The 12,822-nt window shown below is 42.9% G+C and overlaps 1 protein-coding gene across 1 annotated transcript; it reads left to right on the top strand.

Annotated features, from left to right (window-relative positions):
• Window positions 1-1,394: 1,394 nt before the first annotated feature.
• Window positions 1,395-6,977, top strand: Ube2t (ubiquitin conjugating enzyme E2 T). The gene is made up of 6 exons (XM_032915038.1): window positions 1,395-1,560; window positions 2,347-2,416; window positions 4,056-4,161; window positions 4,695-4,793; window positions 4,909-4,992; window positions 6,633-6,977. Exons 1-6 carry the CDS (start codon window positions 1,452-1,454, stop codon window positions 6,759-6,761), a joined length of 597 nt encoding a protein of 198 aa, XP_032770929.1. The 5' UTR covers window positions 1,395-1,451; the 3' UTR covers window positions 6,762-6,977.
• The last annotated feature ends 5,845 nt before the right edge of the window (window positions 6,978-12,822 follow it).

Here is a 12,822-nt window from a genome sequence, read left to right as displayed (position 1 = left end):
ACATTTTTAATTTACATTAGAAATGAAAAATAAATAAACTGAGGTAACTGGAACAGTGGAGTTTGATTCAGAATATTCTAGATAATGAATGGAACAAATCTAGAATACTCAAAACAGATCCACACATGTTTGAAAATGAATTTATGGTAATGTTAGAAGGGTGGAGTTTCCTTTTTTCTTTTTTTTTTTTAAATAGTGCTCAGACAATTGGTTATTTTGGGGGGAAAATTAAAATTGGACCTTCTACCTCTTACTATGCACAAAAAACAATTACTCATAGCCAAAAGATTTAAGTAAAAAGAGCAAAATTATATTTTTTAGTTATTTTTATTTTAAGTGTTTGGCCTGCATGTGTGTCTGTGTACCACCTGCATACCTGGCACCTGAGGTGTTGTGAGAGCTTGTGAGCTGCCAGATGGGTGCTGGGAATCAAACCCGGGTCCTCTGGCAACAAGTGATTATAACCACTGGACCATCACTCCAGCCCAAAAGTTATATATTCACACATACATATATATGTATATGTATATTAAACATAAAGAATACATAGGAAAATATCTTTAAATGTGAGAGTATGGGAAAGATTTTAAATGGACTAAAATTAAGAATATATTCATTAGCTGGACTTGGTGACCCAGACTTCTAATCCCAACTACTTTGTAGGCTGAGGTAGGAAAATTGCAAGTTTGCAGGCTTACTAGAGTGAGCTCAAGGACAGCCTGGGCAAAAGCTGAGGAAAACTTAGGAACAAAGCACTGCAAGAAAGAAAGAGAGGACGATGTGTTCACAAAACTATAGCAAAGCTAGCTATAATGTGTGATGTTGTATGTGTGATGTACAGCAAAGCAATAGTGTTCTTTAGGTGGTTGCTGATCGAGTGGATGTGTTTGTGGTGTTACTTCAGGTGAGAGAGACCTCAGAGAAAGTTTAGAATGTTAGGCGTGATGGGCTGATTGACAGGGTGAGTTCCATGAAGGATAAAGAGAATACAGAGTCCATGATACACGGAGAGACTGGCAAACACTGAAACACTAGCTTGCACGTACCTCCACGTGTTGGCTGCTTTCCCCTGCTCTCACAGAGCATAAAGACTGCACAGTCTGTCCAGTCCCTCACTGCCCAGGCATACTTAGGATATATTTGTGAGCAGAATCGGACCCAGGCTCTATTCTTATAACTTGATAACTTATTAATGGAAGCAGACATTCAATTTAAACTTTTACAATTATTATTATTTGTATGTGTAGACCAAAAGTTGATGCAGAAATGGAAAAAGTCAGACTCCTTTTGTCACAAAGAGGAATAAAAATCTGTTCTTCATTAAATTGAAGCTGTGCTGAAATTGCTAGTCAGTGTGGCTATTTCATGGTTGCTTCTTTTCTTTTCCAGTACACCCCGCCAGCCCTTAGTGTGGAGCAGGGAACTGTTTATGGTTCCTTTCACTTGAGACCATGCAGAGAGCTTCACGCCTGAAGAAAGAACTGCACATGCTAGCCCTCGAACCTCCCCCAGGCGTCACGTGCTGGCAGGAAAAGGACAAAATGGATAATTTGCGAGCTCGTAGGTATCCCGTCGTGCCTGCCCTGTTGAAGATTGTTCTGAATTTTCACACATTGATATGTATTAAAGTAGTGCGTAGTAAGGTGAAAGGTCCCTGCAATCTTCCTTCCTCAGTTGATTGCTTGGTGTTTGACTTATGTCTTGTACTGGTTTGTAATTAAGCTGAGTGTTGGTAGCACATGCTGACAATCCCAGGATTCTGAAGGCTAAGGCAAGAGAAAGGATTGCTTCAAGTCTGAAACCAGCTAGGCTACAGAATGAGATTTTGTCTCAATAAGGATTTTGTTGGGTGGTAGTGGGACAAGGACAGTGGATCCATATGGTGGAAGGAGAAAAACAGCTCCTATAAGTTGTGCCTAACAGAGCCAGAAGAGGGCATCAGATCCTCTTGAGTTAGATACAGGCCACAGTTGTAAGCTACCTGATATGGGTGCCAAGATTGGAGCTCTGGTCCTTTGGTAGGACATTGAGCACTTTAACTGCTGAGCACCTCTCTAGCCCTTAGTCCTTGAACTATAGATCTTATTAGGTTCATTTGAAACAGATTCTGTTGTTGTTTGCTTTTGGAAAAGGGTCTCATGTAGCCTAGATTGGTCTCAAACTTTTGATATAACCTGGGATGACTTTGACTTTCTAATTCTCCTGCCTTTGAAGTACTAGAATTTCAACTTGTGCCACCATGTGTGGCTCATACACTGTTTCCTGCTCAACTTGGGGTTTATATGCTAGGTCAGTGCTCTACTGAGCTAAATCCTCTTATAACTTTTCTTCCTTTCTTTTCTCAAGAAATACTAGGTGGAGCCAATACACCTTATGAGAAAGGTATTTTCACACTGGAAGTTATCGTTCCTGAAAGGTGAGTGTGAATTAGAGTCAGTTTATAAGGTAAGGCACAGCCACTGAAAGACAGACAGTACACTATTTAGGCCATTAAGTGTAGCAGTTAAGAACCATGACTAGGACTGTGGTATGTTGTTTTTGTCTCTTTGGAGTTCAGTTTCCTTCTCTATAAACTATGGACCACATTGGAACTGAGCCCCTCCCTTTATAAAAAATGTAAATATATTTTTTATATAATATAGAATTGACCCTTGTAGCCATTTTAGGTGTAAATTTAACATTATTGTGGTTTTTGTTTGTTTGTTTGGTTGCTTTGGTCTTTGTTTTAGATTTTAGAGGCAGGATTTCTCTGTGTAGCCCTGGCTGTCCTGGAACTTGTTCTATAGACCAGGCTGGCCTCTAACCCAGAGATCCACCTGCTTCTGCTGGGATTAAAAGCAGTGCCACCACCACCTAGTATATTGTGTAATCATTAATATTAAATCTAGAACTTACTCATCTTCTCAAACTGTAACTTCATATCCATCAAAAATCCACCCCCTCCAGTCTTCCCTGACACCAGCCCTTGGCGCCCACCATTGTTCTCTCCACCTTGGTCAAGTCAAGGCCCCTTCAGTCAAGTGTCTTATAAGGCTCCAGTCAGGTGAGTTGGAGCTGGAGTTCTGTGTAGCGTGACGAGAGATGAAATGAGGATCTTAACTATTAACACTGGAAATGTCTGTACCATGGTGGGAGCCTGGACAAACTTGTCAAGCCTGAATGAGTAATTAATAATTATGTCACATCAATTCTGAATAGACTAGAACTTCGCAAGGTTTGTTTGTCCCTGAAGAGATCTGATACCTAAATCCAATGTGGAAGTCCAGGTGGAGCCTGTTTGAAAAACACAGCTGTAAAAATACTTGGATACAGGGACTGGAAAGATGACTTAATGCTGTTCCTACAGGATCTGGGTTCAGGTCCCAGCACCCACATGGCAGCTCCCATCTGCCTATACCCCAGTTCCAGGGGCTCAGACACCCTCTTCTGGCCTCTGAGCACCAGGCATGTTAATGGTATACAGGCACATATATGTGCCGGCAACCACACATAAAAGTAAATAAAATCATCCTTTTTTTTTTTTTTTTTTTTTTTTTAATTTGGAGACAAGGAAGTTTGAATGGTAAATGATAACTGGGGAATTCTTTTTAAAAACTTTCACAGATATAATGGTATCATAATAGGACAGTATTCTTATACTTAATAGATACTTGATAGTATTTAGCAGGTCAGGGGATTATGAGTGTTTTTAGTACCATTATTTCAACTTTTTGATTGATAATATTTTTGATTACTGGTAAATGTGGGAATCTGCCTTCCAAATGCTGTCTTTCTAAAATTTTCTAATTCATCTTTAATGTTGGTAGCTACTAGTGAGCAAGGAAGGCTTTAAGGTGTAGAATGAGCTCCCAGCCCTAACTGAGACGCTAATAAAACTGATGGCAGTTGATAGCTCTGGGGATGGAGAGTCACTTTTCTTTAAGGCCTCCCTTAGGTTAACCATGCTCTCTGGTGGATGGCTTCACACACATGAGTATATGGGCACCGTAAATTGTAAGGCTCAGTATATTCATGAAGCAGCACTAAAATAATTTCCTCCTCTTACACATTCACAGGTACCCATTTGAACCACCACAGATCCGATTTCTGACTCCAATCTATCATCCAAACATTGATTCTAGTGGAAGGATTTGTCTAGATATTCTCAAATTGCCACCAAAGGTGAGGAAAGGTTAAGAGTTGACTCTGACATCTGTTTTCTTGACATTGGAAAGGGGAAAGCAAACTGCGCATGGCAGCTCATGACTGTAATTGTAGCACTCTGGGAGGTGAGCTGTGTGAGTTCCAGGACAGCTAGAGGAACCCTGTCTCAACAACGAAAGGAAGGAAGGAAGCTAAGTGAGACATTAAAGAAAAGGAAAGAAAAGGAAAGAAAAGAAAAGAAAAGAAAAGGGGGTGGTGGTGCAGGAAGATTAGGAATTAAAGTTTGTCATCCTCACTGATGTAGCAAGTTCAAGGCCAGCCTGGGTTACATAAAACCCTGTCTAAACAAGCAAACAGAAAGTCCTTAAGTTATATACAGTGTCACATTCTTTCTGATTTTTTGAGGCAGTGTCACTTAGCCAAAGTTGGCCTTCCACCTCCTGGTCCTTCTGCCTGTACCTTATAAGTGCTGAGATTATAGGCATGGGTCACCATGCCTGGCTCAACAATGTCACACTGTCACACAAAAGCAATTGTTCATTTGTACATAGGGTGCATGGAGACCGTCCCTCAACATTGCCACTGTATTGACCTCTATTCAGCTGCTCATGGCAGAGCCCAATCCTGATGACCCACTAATGGCTGACATTGTACGTATCCCCATTCTTTCAGCAACTATAGCCTACTTTATCTGTACCTCTAATATTTCAGCTGGTGCTTATCACAGAAATCAGTTTCTCTGTTTTAACTCTGAACTCATTTTAGTCTTCAGAATTTAAATATAACAAGATCGCTTTTGTCAAGAAAGCAAGACAGTGGACAGAGACTCATGCAAGACAGAAACAAAAGGTATGCTATTGGCTAATGTGATCAGTTTGACTAGTATATCTATGGGATGAGAGGGGAATGAGCTCCCAACCCTGAGACGCTAATAAAACTGATGGCAGTTGATAGCTCTGGGGATGGAGAGTCACTTTTCTTTAAGGCCTCCCTTAGGTTAACCACACGCCTGAGTATTATATGGGCAGTACAAATTGGACTTGGTGTGTTATATTTAAAAAGAAAATCAAGGCCCAGCATGGTGATGCGTCTTTAGTCACCTCACTCAGGAGGCGGAGGCAGGTCAGTCTCTGAGTTGGAGGCCAGCCTGATCTACAGAGTAGTTCCATCCCAGTCAAAAAAATTTTAATTAAAAATAAAAAGATGGCTTAATATTGGAGAAAGATAGGGGATGGGTCTGGGAGTAGGCGGGGAGAAATAGGGAGTGAATGTCATCAAAATACATTGTATGAACTTCTTAAAGAATTAATATAATATATACATACTATAATGTATGTCCTAGGGCTGGAGAGACAGTGTAATGGTTAGGAGGGCATGCTCCTCTTTTCCTGACTCTTAATTCAACACCCAACATTCCTGTCAGGAGACTCACAACTGCCTCTAACTCCGGCGCTTAGGGACCTGACACCCTCTTCTGTACTCCATGGGTACCTGCTCTCCTGTGTACACAAACCCACACACAGACACATAATCAAAAACACACTACGTCTTTTTTTAAAAAAAGAATACAGATCTCTATCCCAGATTCACTTAGATAGAAATAGACCACATATCTAAACAATATTTATTAAATTTTCTAAATCCACACTGCTCTGGAATGGGAATTGGATTCTTTCTACTGTAACCATCTAAAATTATTCAGCAGAGTGCTTAGCTGCTCATCTAACAGTCGTCATCTTCTGACAACACTAGAGGGCAGGCAGCATCTGCCTGATTGTTTTCTGTTCTTGCGAATAGCAGGGATAGAAGTACAGTGACTCATTCAAGTTTTTCTGATTTGTCCTTTTTAACACTGAGCCAGACACTAGTTAAACAATAATGAGAAGGCAGGCTTAGGAGGGAATGTTTTATTTCTTATGGGACCACATTCATGGAAAAGGGGGTATTTAAGTTGATAGTGTTTTGGTTTGTTTTTGAGATAAGGGTTTTTTTGTTTGTTTGGGTTTTGTTTGTTTTGTAACCCTAGCTGGCTTGAACTTACTATGTAGGCCAGGCTAGCCTAAAACTCAGTAATCCTATCTTAACCTCTTGATTATTATTGTTGGTTTTTTCTTTGTTCCAGTTTTTTGAGACAGGGTTTTTCTGTGTAGCTGTAGTTGCCATGGAACTCAATCTGTAGACCAGGATGGCCTTGAACTCAGAGATCTACCTGCTTCTGCCTCTTGAGTGCTGGGATTAAAGGTGTGAGTCACCACTGCTTGGTACCTCTTGATTGTTGTAGACATACATCATTATACCTAGGTTTTTTTTGAGTTGGTAAAGTTTGAAATGAAAAAATAAAGTATGCAAAAAATATTTGACAAAGATGCTTTTGAAGGAAATACATTCCCACTAAAATCTTAAAACAAAGACTATCTGGACATAGCATTTCAGAGCTGTTTTCCATTAACGCTGTGGATGTTGTGTTTCGCTCCCTCTCTCCTTCGCAGGCTGATGAAGAGGAGGTTGGTGACTCTGAGGAAAGCCACTCCACACAGAAAAGGAAGGCCAGGCCACTAGGAGGAATGCAAAAGAGGTTTTCTCCTGATGTTCAGAGAGTCTGTCCTGGTCCCTCTTAGTTACTGGCAGTCTGTGTCAAGGTGGTCTCCTTGCTTGCTTCTTTTCAATGTTTTTCTTTGTGTTTGATGACAAATGTTTGTATCCTTACAAAAGACCTCGTATGTTTACGAATTCTGCCATGCAGCGATTCTTTAAGAATAGTTTGTTTTATTTATCTTGTACATATGTATTTAGAAAACTTTTAAACTTGAAAAATAAATAATACTTAATGTTAAGTGTGTGTTTATATGAAATGTGTGTCTGGGAGTGAACTGGTTATATAGTACTATATGATCAGAATGTTAAAATGTTTTGTCAACTTACCATCACTTGAGACACAGAGTGTTTGAATACATGAAAAATCGCTGTTAAGAATCATCGCCCTAGGCTTTGGGGAGTGTGGTTTTTCAGAAGCCTTAAACTGTGGACTAAGTCAGGGTGCCTTTTGCCAGTGCTTAGTCGTTCTCAGCTTTCACGCTGGGATTTATGTAGCTGGGAATTACTACAGTGTAACTTTCATTTGTTCAACAGTCTCTTTTGTTGTATGTTGAGACAGAGACTTGCTGTGTAGTCAAGGCTAACCTCAAATGCACAGAGGAGTGTCTCTGCCTCCCAAGTACTAGGATTACAGGCATATGCCACCATGCCTGGCCTGTGACATAGTTGCCAGACTTGAATCCCCTACTTATCTTGTGGTGGATTTGGGGTCTTACCTGGCCAGCACTTTATCCTCCCAGTCCTGTTGTCCCGTTAAATGACAGAGGTAAAAAACTAGAGCATAAATCAGTTGATGCAGGAAAAGGGTACCTACACTGTGTGAGTACAGGGGATATAAAGGCTGGACCTGCCTAGACAGAGACTCTATCCCAGTAAGGCAGTGATGGTTTTATATATAAGATAATGCCACAATAGGAAAAATGCATCTCTGAATAAGTGTGTGTTCTGCATCTGCTGTCCCTCAGTAACAAGCTGCTCTACGTGATCTGACTTATACAGAGAAAGTCAATGTGAATTTATCTGCTTATTAATGACAAGTAACATTTGCTGAGAATGCACATTTCTGATTTCTACAGATTGGGATTGAACTCACGGCCTTGCATATGGTAGGCAGATGTTGTATTGCTGAGTTACTAGATCACCTACCCTTACAGATTTCTTTCCTAAAATACATTTAATTTTATGTGCAAATGTGTTTGTGTATGGTTGTATGTGTGTGTACCGTATGATGCAGGAGCCCAAGGGGCAACAAATCCCCTGGAACTGGAGTTACAGATGGTTGTAAATTGCCCTGTGGTGGTAATAGGGCAAAACCAGGTCTTCTGCAGGAGCAGTAAATGCTCAACTGCTGAGCCATCTTTCCAGCCTCCATTACATAATTCTTGAGCCCACTTCTTAGAGTCAGTTACTATTCTCTATATTCTAGAAATTAATTTTCTCCCAGATTTGTATCTTACATTCATTAGGCAGACTTGGAGCTCTTACACCATTAATATGTCAGTTAGGGTGATTTCAGCTGTTAGTGGCATCAGGCTGGCAATTATAGAATCCACTGTCCTCCTAAATGGAAAGGAGTGGGGTAAGTGGATTGGTGGCTTCAGAGGCTCAGCAGTGTCAGGAGATCTCGGCCACCCCATCTGCTTTATATAGTACCAGCTCTGTGTGTCTGTTTATCCTTAAAGTTCTCTAGGGTGAGTGACAGTCATTCTTTCTTATTCACATCCAGCAGGCCCTGGAGCTCTGCTTTCCGTTGAACAAAAATCTCATTGGTCTGCCTTAAGAGCAATCACTGTGCCAGGGAAATGCTCTGCGCTGGTCGGTTTGGGCTAAAGGAAAATCATAGAACAAAATCCGCTACACTGATTTATCACCTAGGCTAGTCGACTCCACAAGGCCCCTCTCACTTCTGCTGCCAACATCCTAGTGTAAGTTGCCATCTCACCTGTACCGGGGCCCATAGCCTTCTGGGTTCCTCAGCACTTATTCTATGGTGCTCCCAGATGCAGAAATGATCTCAAGACAGTGTAAGTCTGATTTGGCTTCCCTCCTAAAGCCCTCCAAGTGGCTTCCATTTGCAGTGAAGATAGTAACAACAACAACAACAAAATTAGTCTACTTCCCTGACCCACAAGCCCTTCATGCTTTATCCACATTGCACCTCCTTCCCCTGTAGACCCCTACACCTGCCATGGTAGTTTAACTCAGGGCAGCCTCAGAAGTTTGTTGGCCAACAAAGCAGCTCTAGAGCCTTGGGTACTGCCCCACCCCCCACCCCGCTCATAACTCATATTCAACTAGTTTTCTTGATAGCCTAAGAGAATGTTTGTGCTGTCTGACTTCATGTCCTGGGGATAGAGTGGGAATGGAGGGGACTTTTCACAAAACATAACAGAGCTGAAAGTGGAAGTCATCCATCCATCCACCTCTAGTGATTATATAGCACAGGCTGGGGGAAAAAAAATGACATCCCCAAAGATTAGAAAAGTCCAAATTCCTTCGCTTATCGTTGATGGCTGGGAAATGGCTGAAAACATGGGTGAATTCAAGATGGAGTCGAGGGGTTGGGGATTTAGCTCAGTGGTAGAGCGCTTGCCTAGCAAGCGCAAGGCCCTGGGTTCGGTCCCAGCTCTGAAAACAAAAAACAAAAAACCAACTAATCAAGATGGAGTCGAATTCAAGCCATCCTCAGCTACATAGCAAATTCGAGACCAGCTTGGGCTACAAGACCTTGTCCCCCACCCCTTTTTATTTAATTTAGTCTAGAAAGAAATAGGAAAAAGAAAAGCCAGTTTCAGCTCTGATGGGTACTGCTTACCAATTTAATACTCCTAATATTAGACCTTCCTGTGGAGGTTTTGTCTTTTATTGTCTATGGTAATGCTAAGTTCAGGTCCCTAAGGCCTACAGGTAGCCCCTGCGACCCAACCCCCAGTTAATTGTGATTGGTAAATAAAGATGCCAACAGCCAATAGCTGGGCAGAAGAGACATAGGTGAGATTTAGGTTTCCCAGACGAGGGAGCATGAAGAAGAATGTACAGGAGGAGATAGAAGAGCCACAATGGGATAGCCGAGCCATAAAAATGTAGCCACATGGGCTGGCCAATTGGAGTTAAGAGCAACCCATAATAACATAAATAAGAACTCAGGGCTATCGATAGGAAATATTGATAGGAAAGTAGATTCTGATAGCATGGAGGGTGGGCAGCTGCCCAGATACTGTGCAGCCTAAAGCCTATTAAATATAAAGGCTGTGCATGTGTTTCATCTGAAAACATAGTCTAAGGCGAGAGGAATCCCTGGGCCAGGATTTTAAGTATTATCAAGTACACCTTCTGGCTTTTCACCTGTGTAAAATAGCCACCTTGTGGAACTTAGAGACTGTTGTGAGCATGGAATGAAGTGATGCTTGTAGAGCATCCTGCATGGAGCCCAGCATGGCTGACACTTGTACAGTACTTGCAGGGGCGTGGAGACAGTGATCCAAGCATAGGTGAGCCCTGGGGAGTTGCCATGGCCTACTTGCCAGTTTGCTTTGTTCCTGGGACAACAAAACTGAGCTGTGTTTTTTAACTTCAAACCCCTAATTAAGGAGGAGAGATGACATCCATGACTGATCATATAAACACTGCAGATTCCAAGTTCCCCTCCCCTCCCGCCCCCCACCCAGTCCCCCACTTCACCTCTCCCCGCAAGCTATCTAAATAAGAACAGATTTTACCACCCACCTTGTGGGCAGGCAGCTGAGGCTAGGACGAGCTATTTATCCTTCGGGAATTCAACACATACAAATAAAGTTCCTTTTCCAGCCAAGTGTGTATTTTTCCATCAGTGTGCCCCCTGCCCAGGTTGTCTTGTTTAGGTTGGGGTAGCCTAAAGAAGGGAAGGACAGACGGGGGTGTGGTTTAGCCAGGCTAACTGGCTGCTGGGCCTGAGCAGGGCTGCCATGGAAACCCAGGAGAGGCGGAGCAATGGTCAACACAGGCTATGCGTAGAAACAACATTCTACTTTGCTGCTTAGCAAGTGTCACCCCTGCCTCCTGCCATCCCCCCCTTACCCCCGAGAGTGGCCATCCCTCTAACAAGTAGTTTATATCAGACATGACAGTCTGTCTAGTGTCTTTCATCCTTCCCAGCCTACACTGGGATTTTACCTTTTATGTCCTTATTTTCCTGACATTACATCCCACTAGCCTATCCCTTCCCTATCATCACCAGGCTTCTTTACCCAGGATCCTGGAATTATTTAATCTGGACAAGCGGCTCCTCTCAGAGGAACTTCTCAGACCTCCCACCAAAAGCACTTAGGGGTTGAGTTCTTCCATCTCCAGGTTTCTACTTAACAGAGTCACTGCCAGGTTCTAGCTCTTACATTAAAAAAAAAAAAAAAAAAAAACAAAAACATTTGATCTCTCCAATAACCTGCAGCATTTCCCTACTATCGTTCTCATTTTACTGATAATGCAACTGAGCGAGGTTAAGAAAAACCTAAGGACAGTGGCTGCTCCCTGCACTTCCTCCTGAGGCTAACATTCAGCGAGCAGTTGTACAGCTCTGGCACTAACTGCAAACTCCAAACAGGGCAGTGCCCAGTGGCTTTGACTACCTTCTCAACTCCTCTTTCCATTCTCCCCTGCCTCCTCCTTCAGCATCCTCTAGCCTTAAGTTACTCCTTAGGGGCTCCCACCCAGCCCCACGTTCACATGATAGCTGTCCTGGCTGGCTTATGTCCTCTTGACAAGCTAGTCATCAGAGGTGAGGGGGCCTCAACTGAGAACATGCTTCCATAAGGTCAGGCTGCAGGCAAGGCTGTTGGGCATTTTCTTAGTTAGTAATTGACGTGGGAGGGGCTCAGTCCACCACTGGGGATGCTGCCACCCCTAGGGTGGTAGTCCTGTAAGAAAGCAGGCTGAGCAAGCCATGAGGAGCAAGCCAGTAAGCAACTCAGCCTCCAAGTTCTTGCCCTGTTTGATTTCCTTCAACAATGGACTACAATGTGGAAGTGTAAGCCAAATAGAGTTTTCTCTCCATCTTGGTTCGGTCGTGGTATTTCATCGCAGCAATAGCGACCCTGACTAAGACAGTAGCTTATCCTGACTGTCGTGAGAATCCTCTATGACCACCAAAACTCCAATAGATGCCTTCTACTACTCTACGGTTGGTTGCTAAGACAAAGGCGTTCACTTTTACTAGGCTTGGGTAGGAGCTGACAGGTGGGACTTGTTAAAGGAAACTCTTGGACATCTTGCCGTGAAAGTACCAAAACTCCCCACACATGCAGACAAACATTGGCTCACTGCCTGTGAAGTCCAGGAGTGTTTTAGGCGTGGCTAGTACAGAAGCTCCGGTGTTTCTGTCAGGACCCATTGTTCTCCAGGAGCCCAGTCCCTCCAGTGCCTGTGCAGCCTCCCAGGCCCGCAGCTCCAGGGACAGAACTTCTTATCACTCCGCCAAAGTTCTTGGATCAGATCTTACTACAAAACTTGGTTGTGAGCCCTTCTTTTGGCCAATCAGTGAGGCTAAAGATAACACTGAGAAGACCCAGATCACATTCCCACCCATGAAACCTGGAGTGAATCCAACCACATACTGGGGGGGGGCACTTCCTGGAGGAAATTGTTTCCAGAAGGAAGGAAATGGTTACTGGGCAGGAAACATCTACTCTAAAACAGGGGTAACTAGAACAGTATCATTTCAATCATGATAGCCAGGAGAGAAGAGTCAGAGACTCAAACCTTTAACCCTGCCTTCTAAATAATCTGTATACAGTGTTTTTTCTAAGATTTATGTGTACGACTGTGTACCTGCTGATCAGACAAGCCAGAGGGAGGCATTGAATCCCTGGGAACTGAAATCGTGGGTGATTTGTGAGGTGTCATGGTTGTGCTTGGTAAGAATATCAAGACTTTTAACCTTTAAGCCATCTCTTCAGCCCCTCGCACCATCCTGTAAACCCAAAGATCACAACACAGACCTGGAAAATGGACAGTGACGGTTTTTAGAGACAGCGCTAACTCAGACAAGAGTATAAGAACATAGGAGCGGCAGCATGCCTCAGTAGGTGAAGGCATGTATCACCAAGCCTG

This window comes from Rattus rattus, chromosome 10 (genome assembly GCF_011064425.1).
Source record: "Rattus rattus isolate New Zealand chromosome 10, Rrattus_CSIRO_v1, whole genome shotgun sequence".
NCBI lineage: Eukaryota > Metazoa > Chordata > Mammalia > Rodentia > Muridae > Rattus > Rattus rattus.
This window is presented reverse-complemented; position numbering and strand designations above follow the sequence as displayed.

Bases quoted from the DNA above. Each gene is read 5' to 3' on its own strand.
- Ube2t (XM_032915038.1), top strand. From the start codon at position 1,452: ATGCAGAGAGCTTCACGCCTGAAGAAAGAACTGCACATGCTAGCCCTC. The intron at 4,162-4,694 runs GTGAGGAAAGGT...ATTTGTACATAG, and splicing joins TTCTCAAATTGCCACCAAAG to GGTGCATGGAGACCGTCCCT. The intron at 4,794-4,908 runs GTACGTATCCCC...AACTCATTTTAG, and splicing joins ACCCACTAATGGCTGACATT to TCTTCAGAATTTAAATATAA.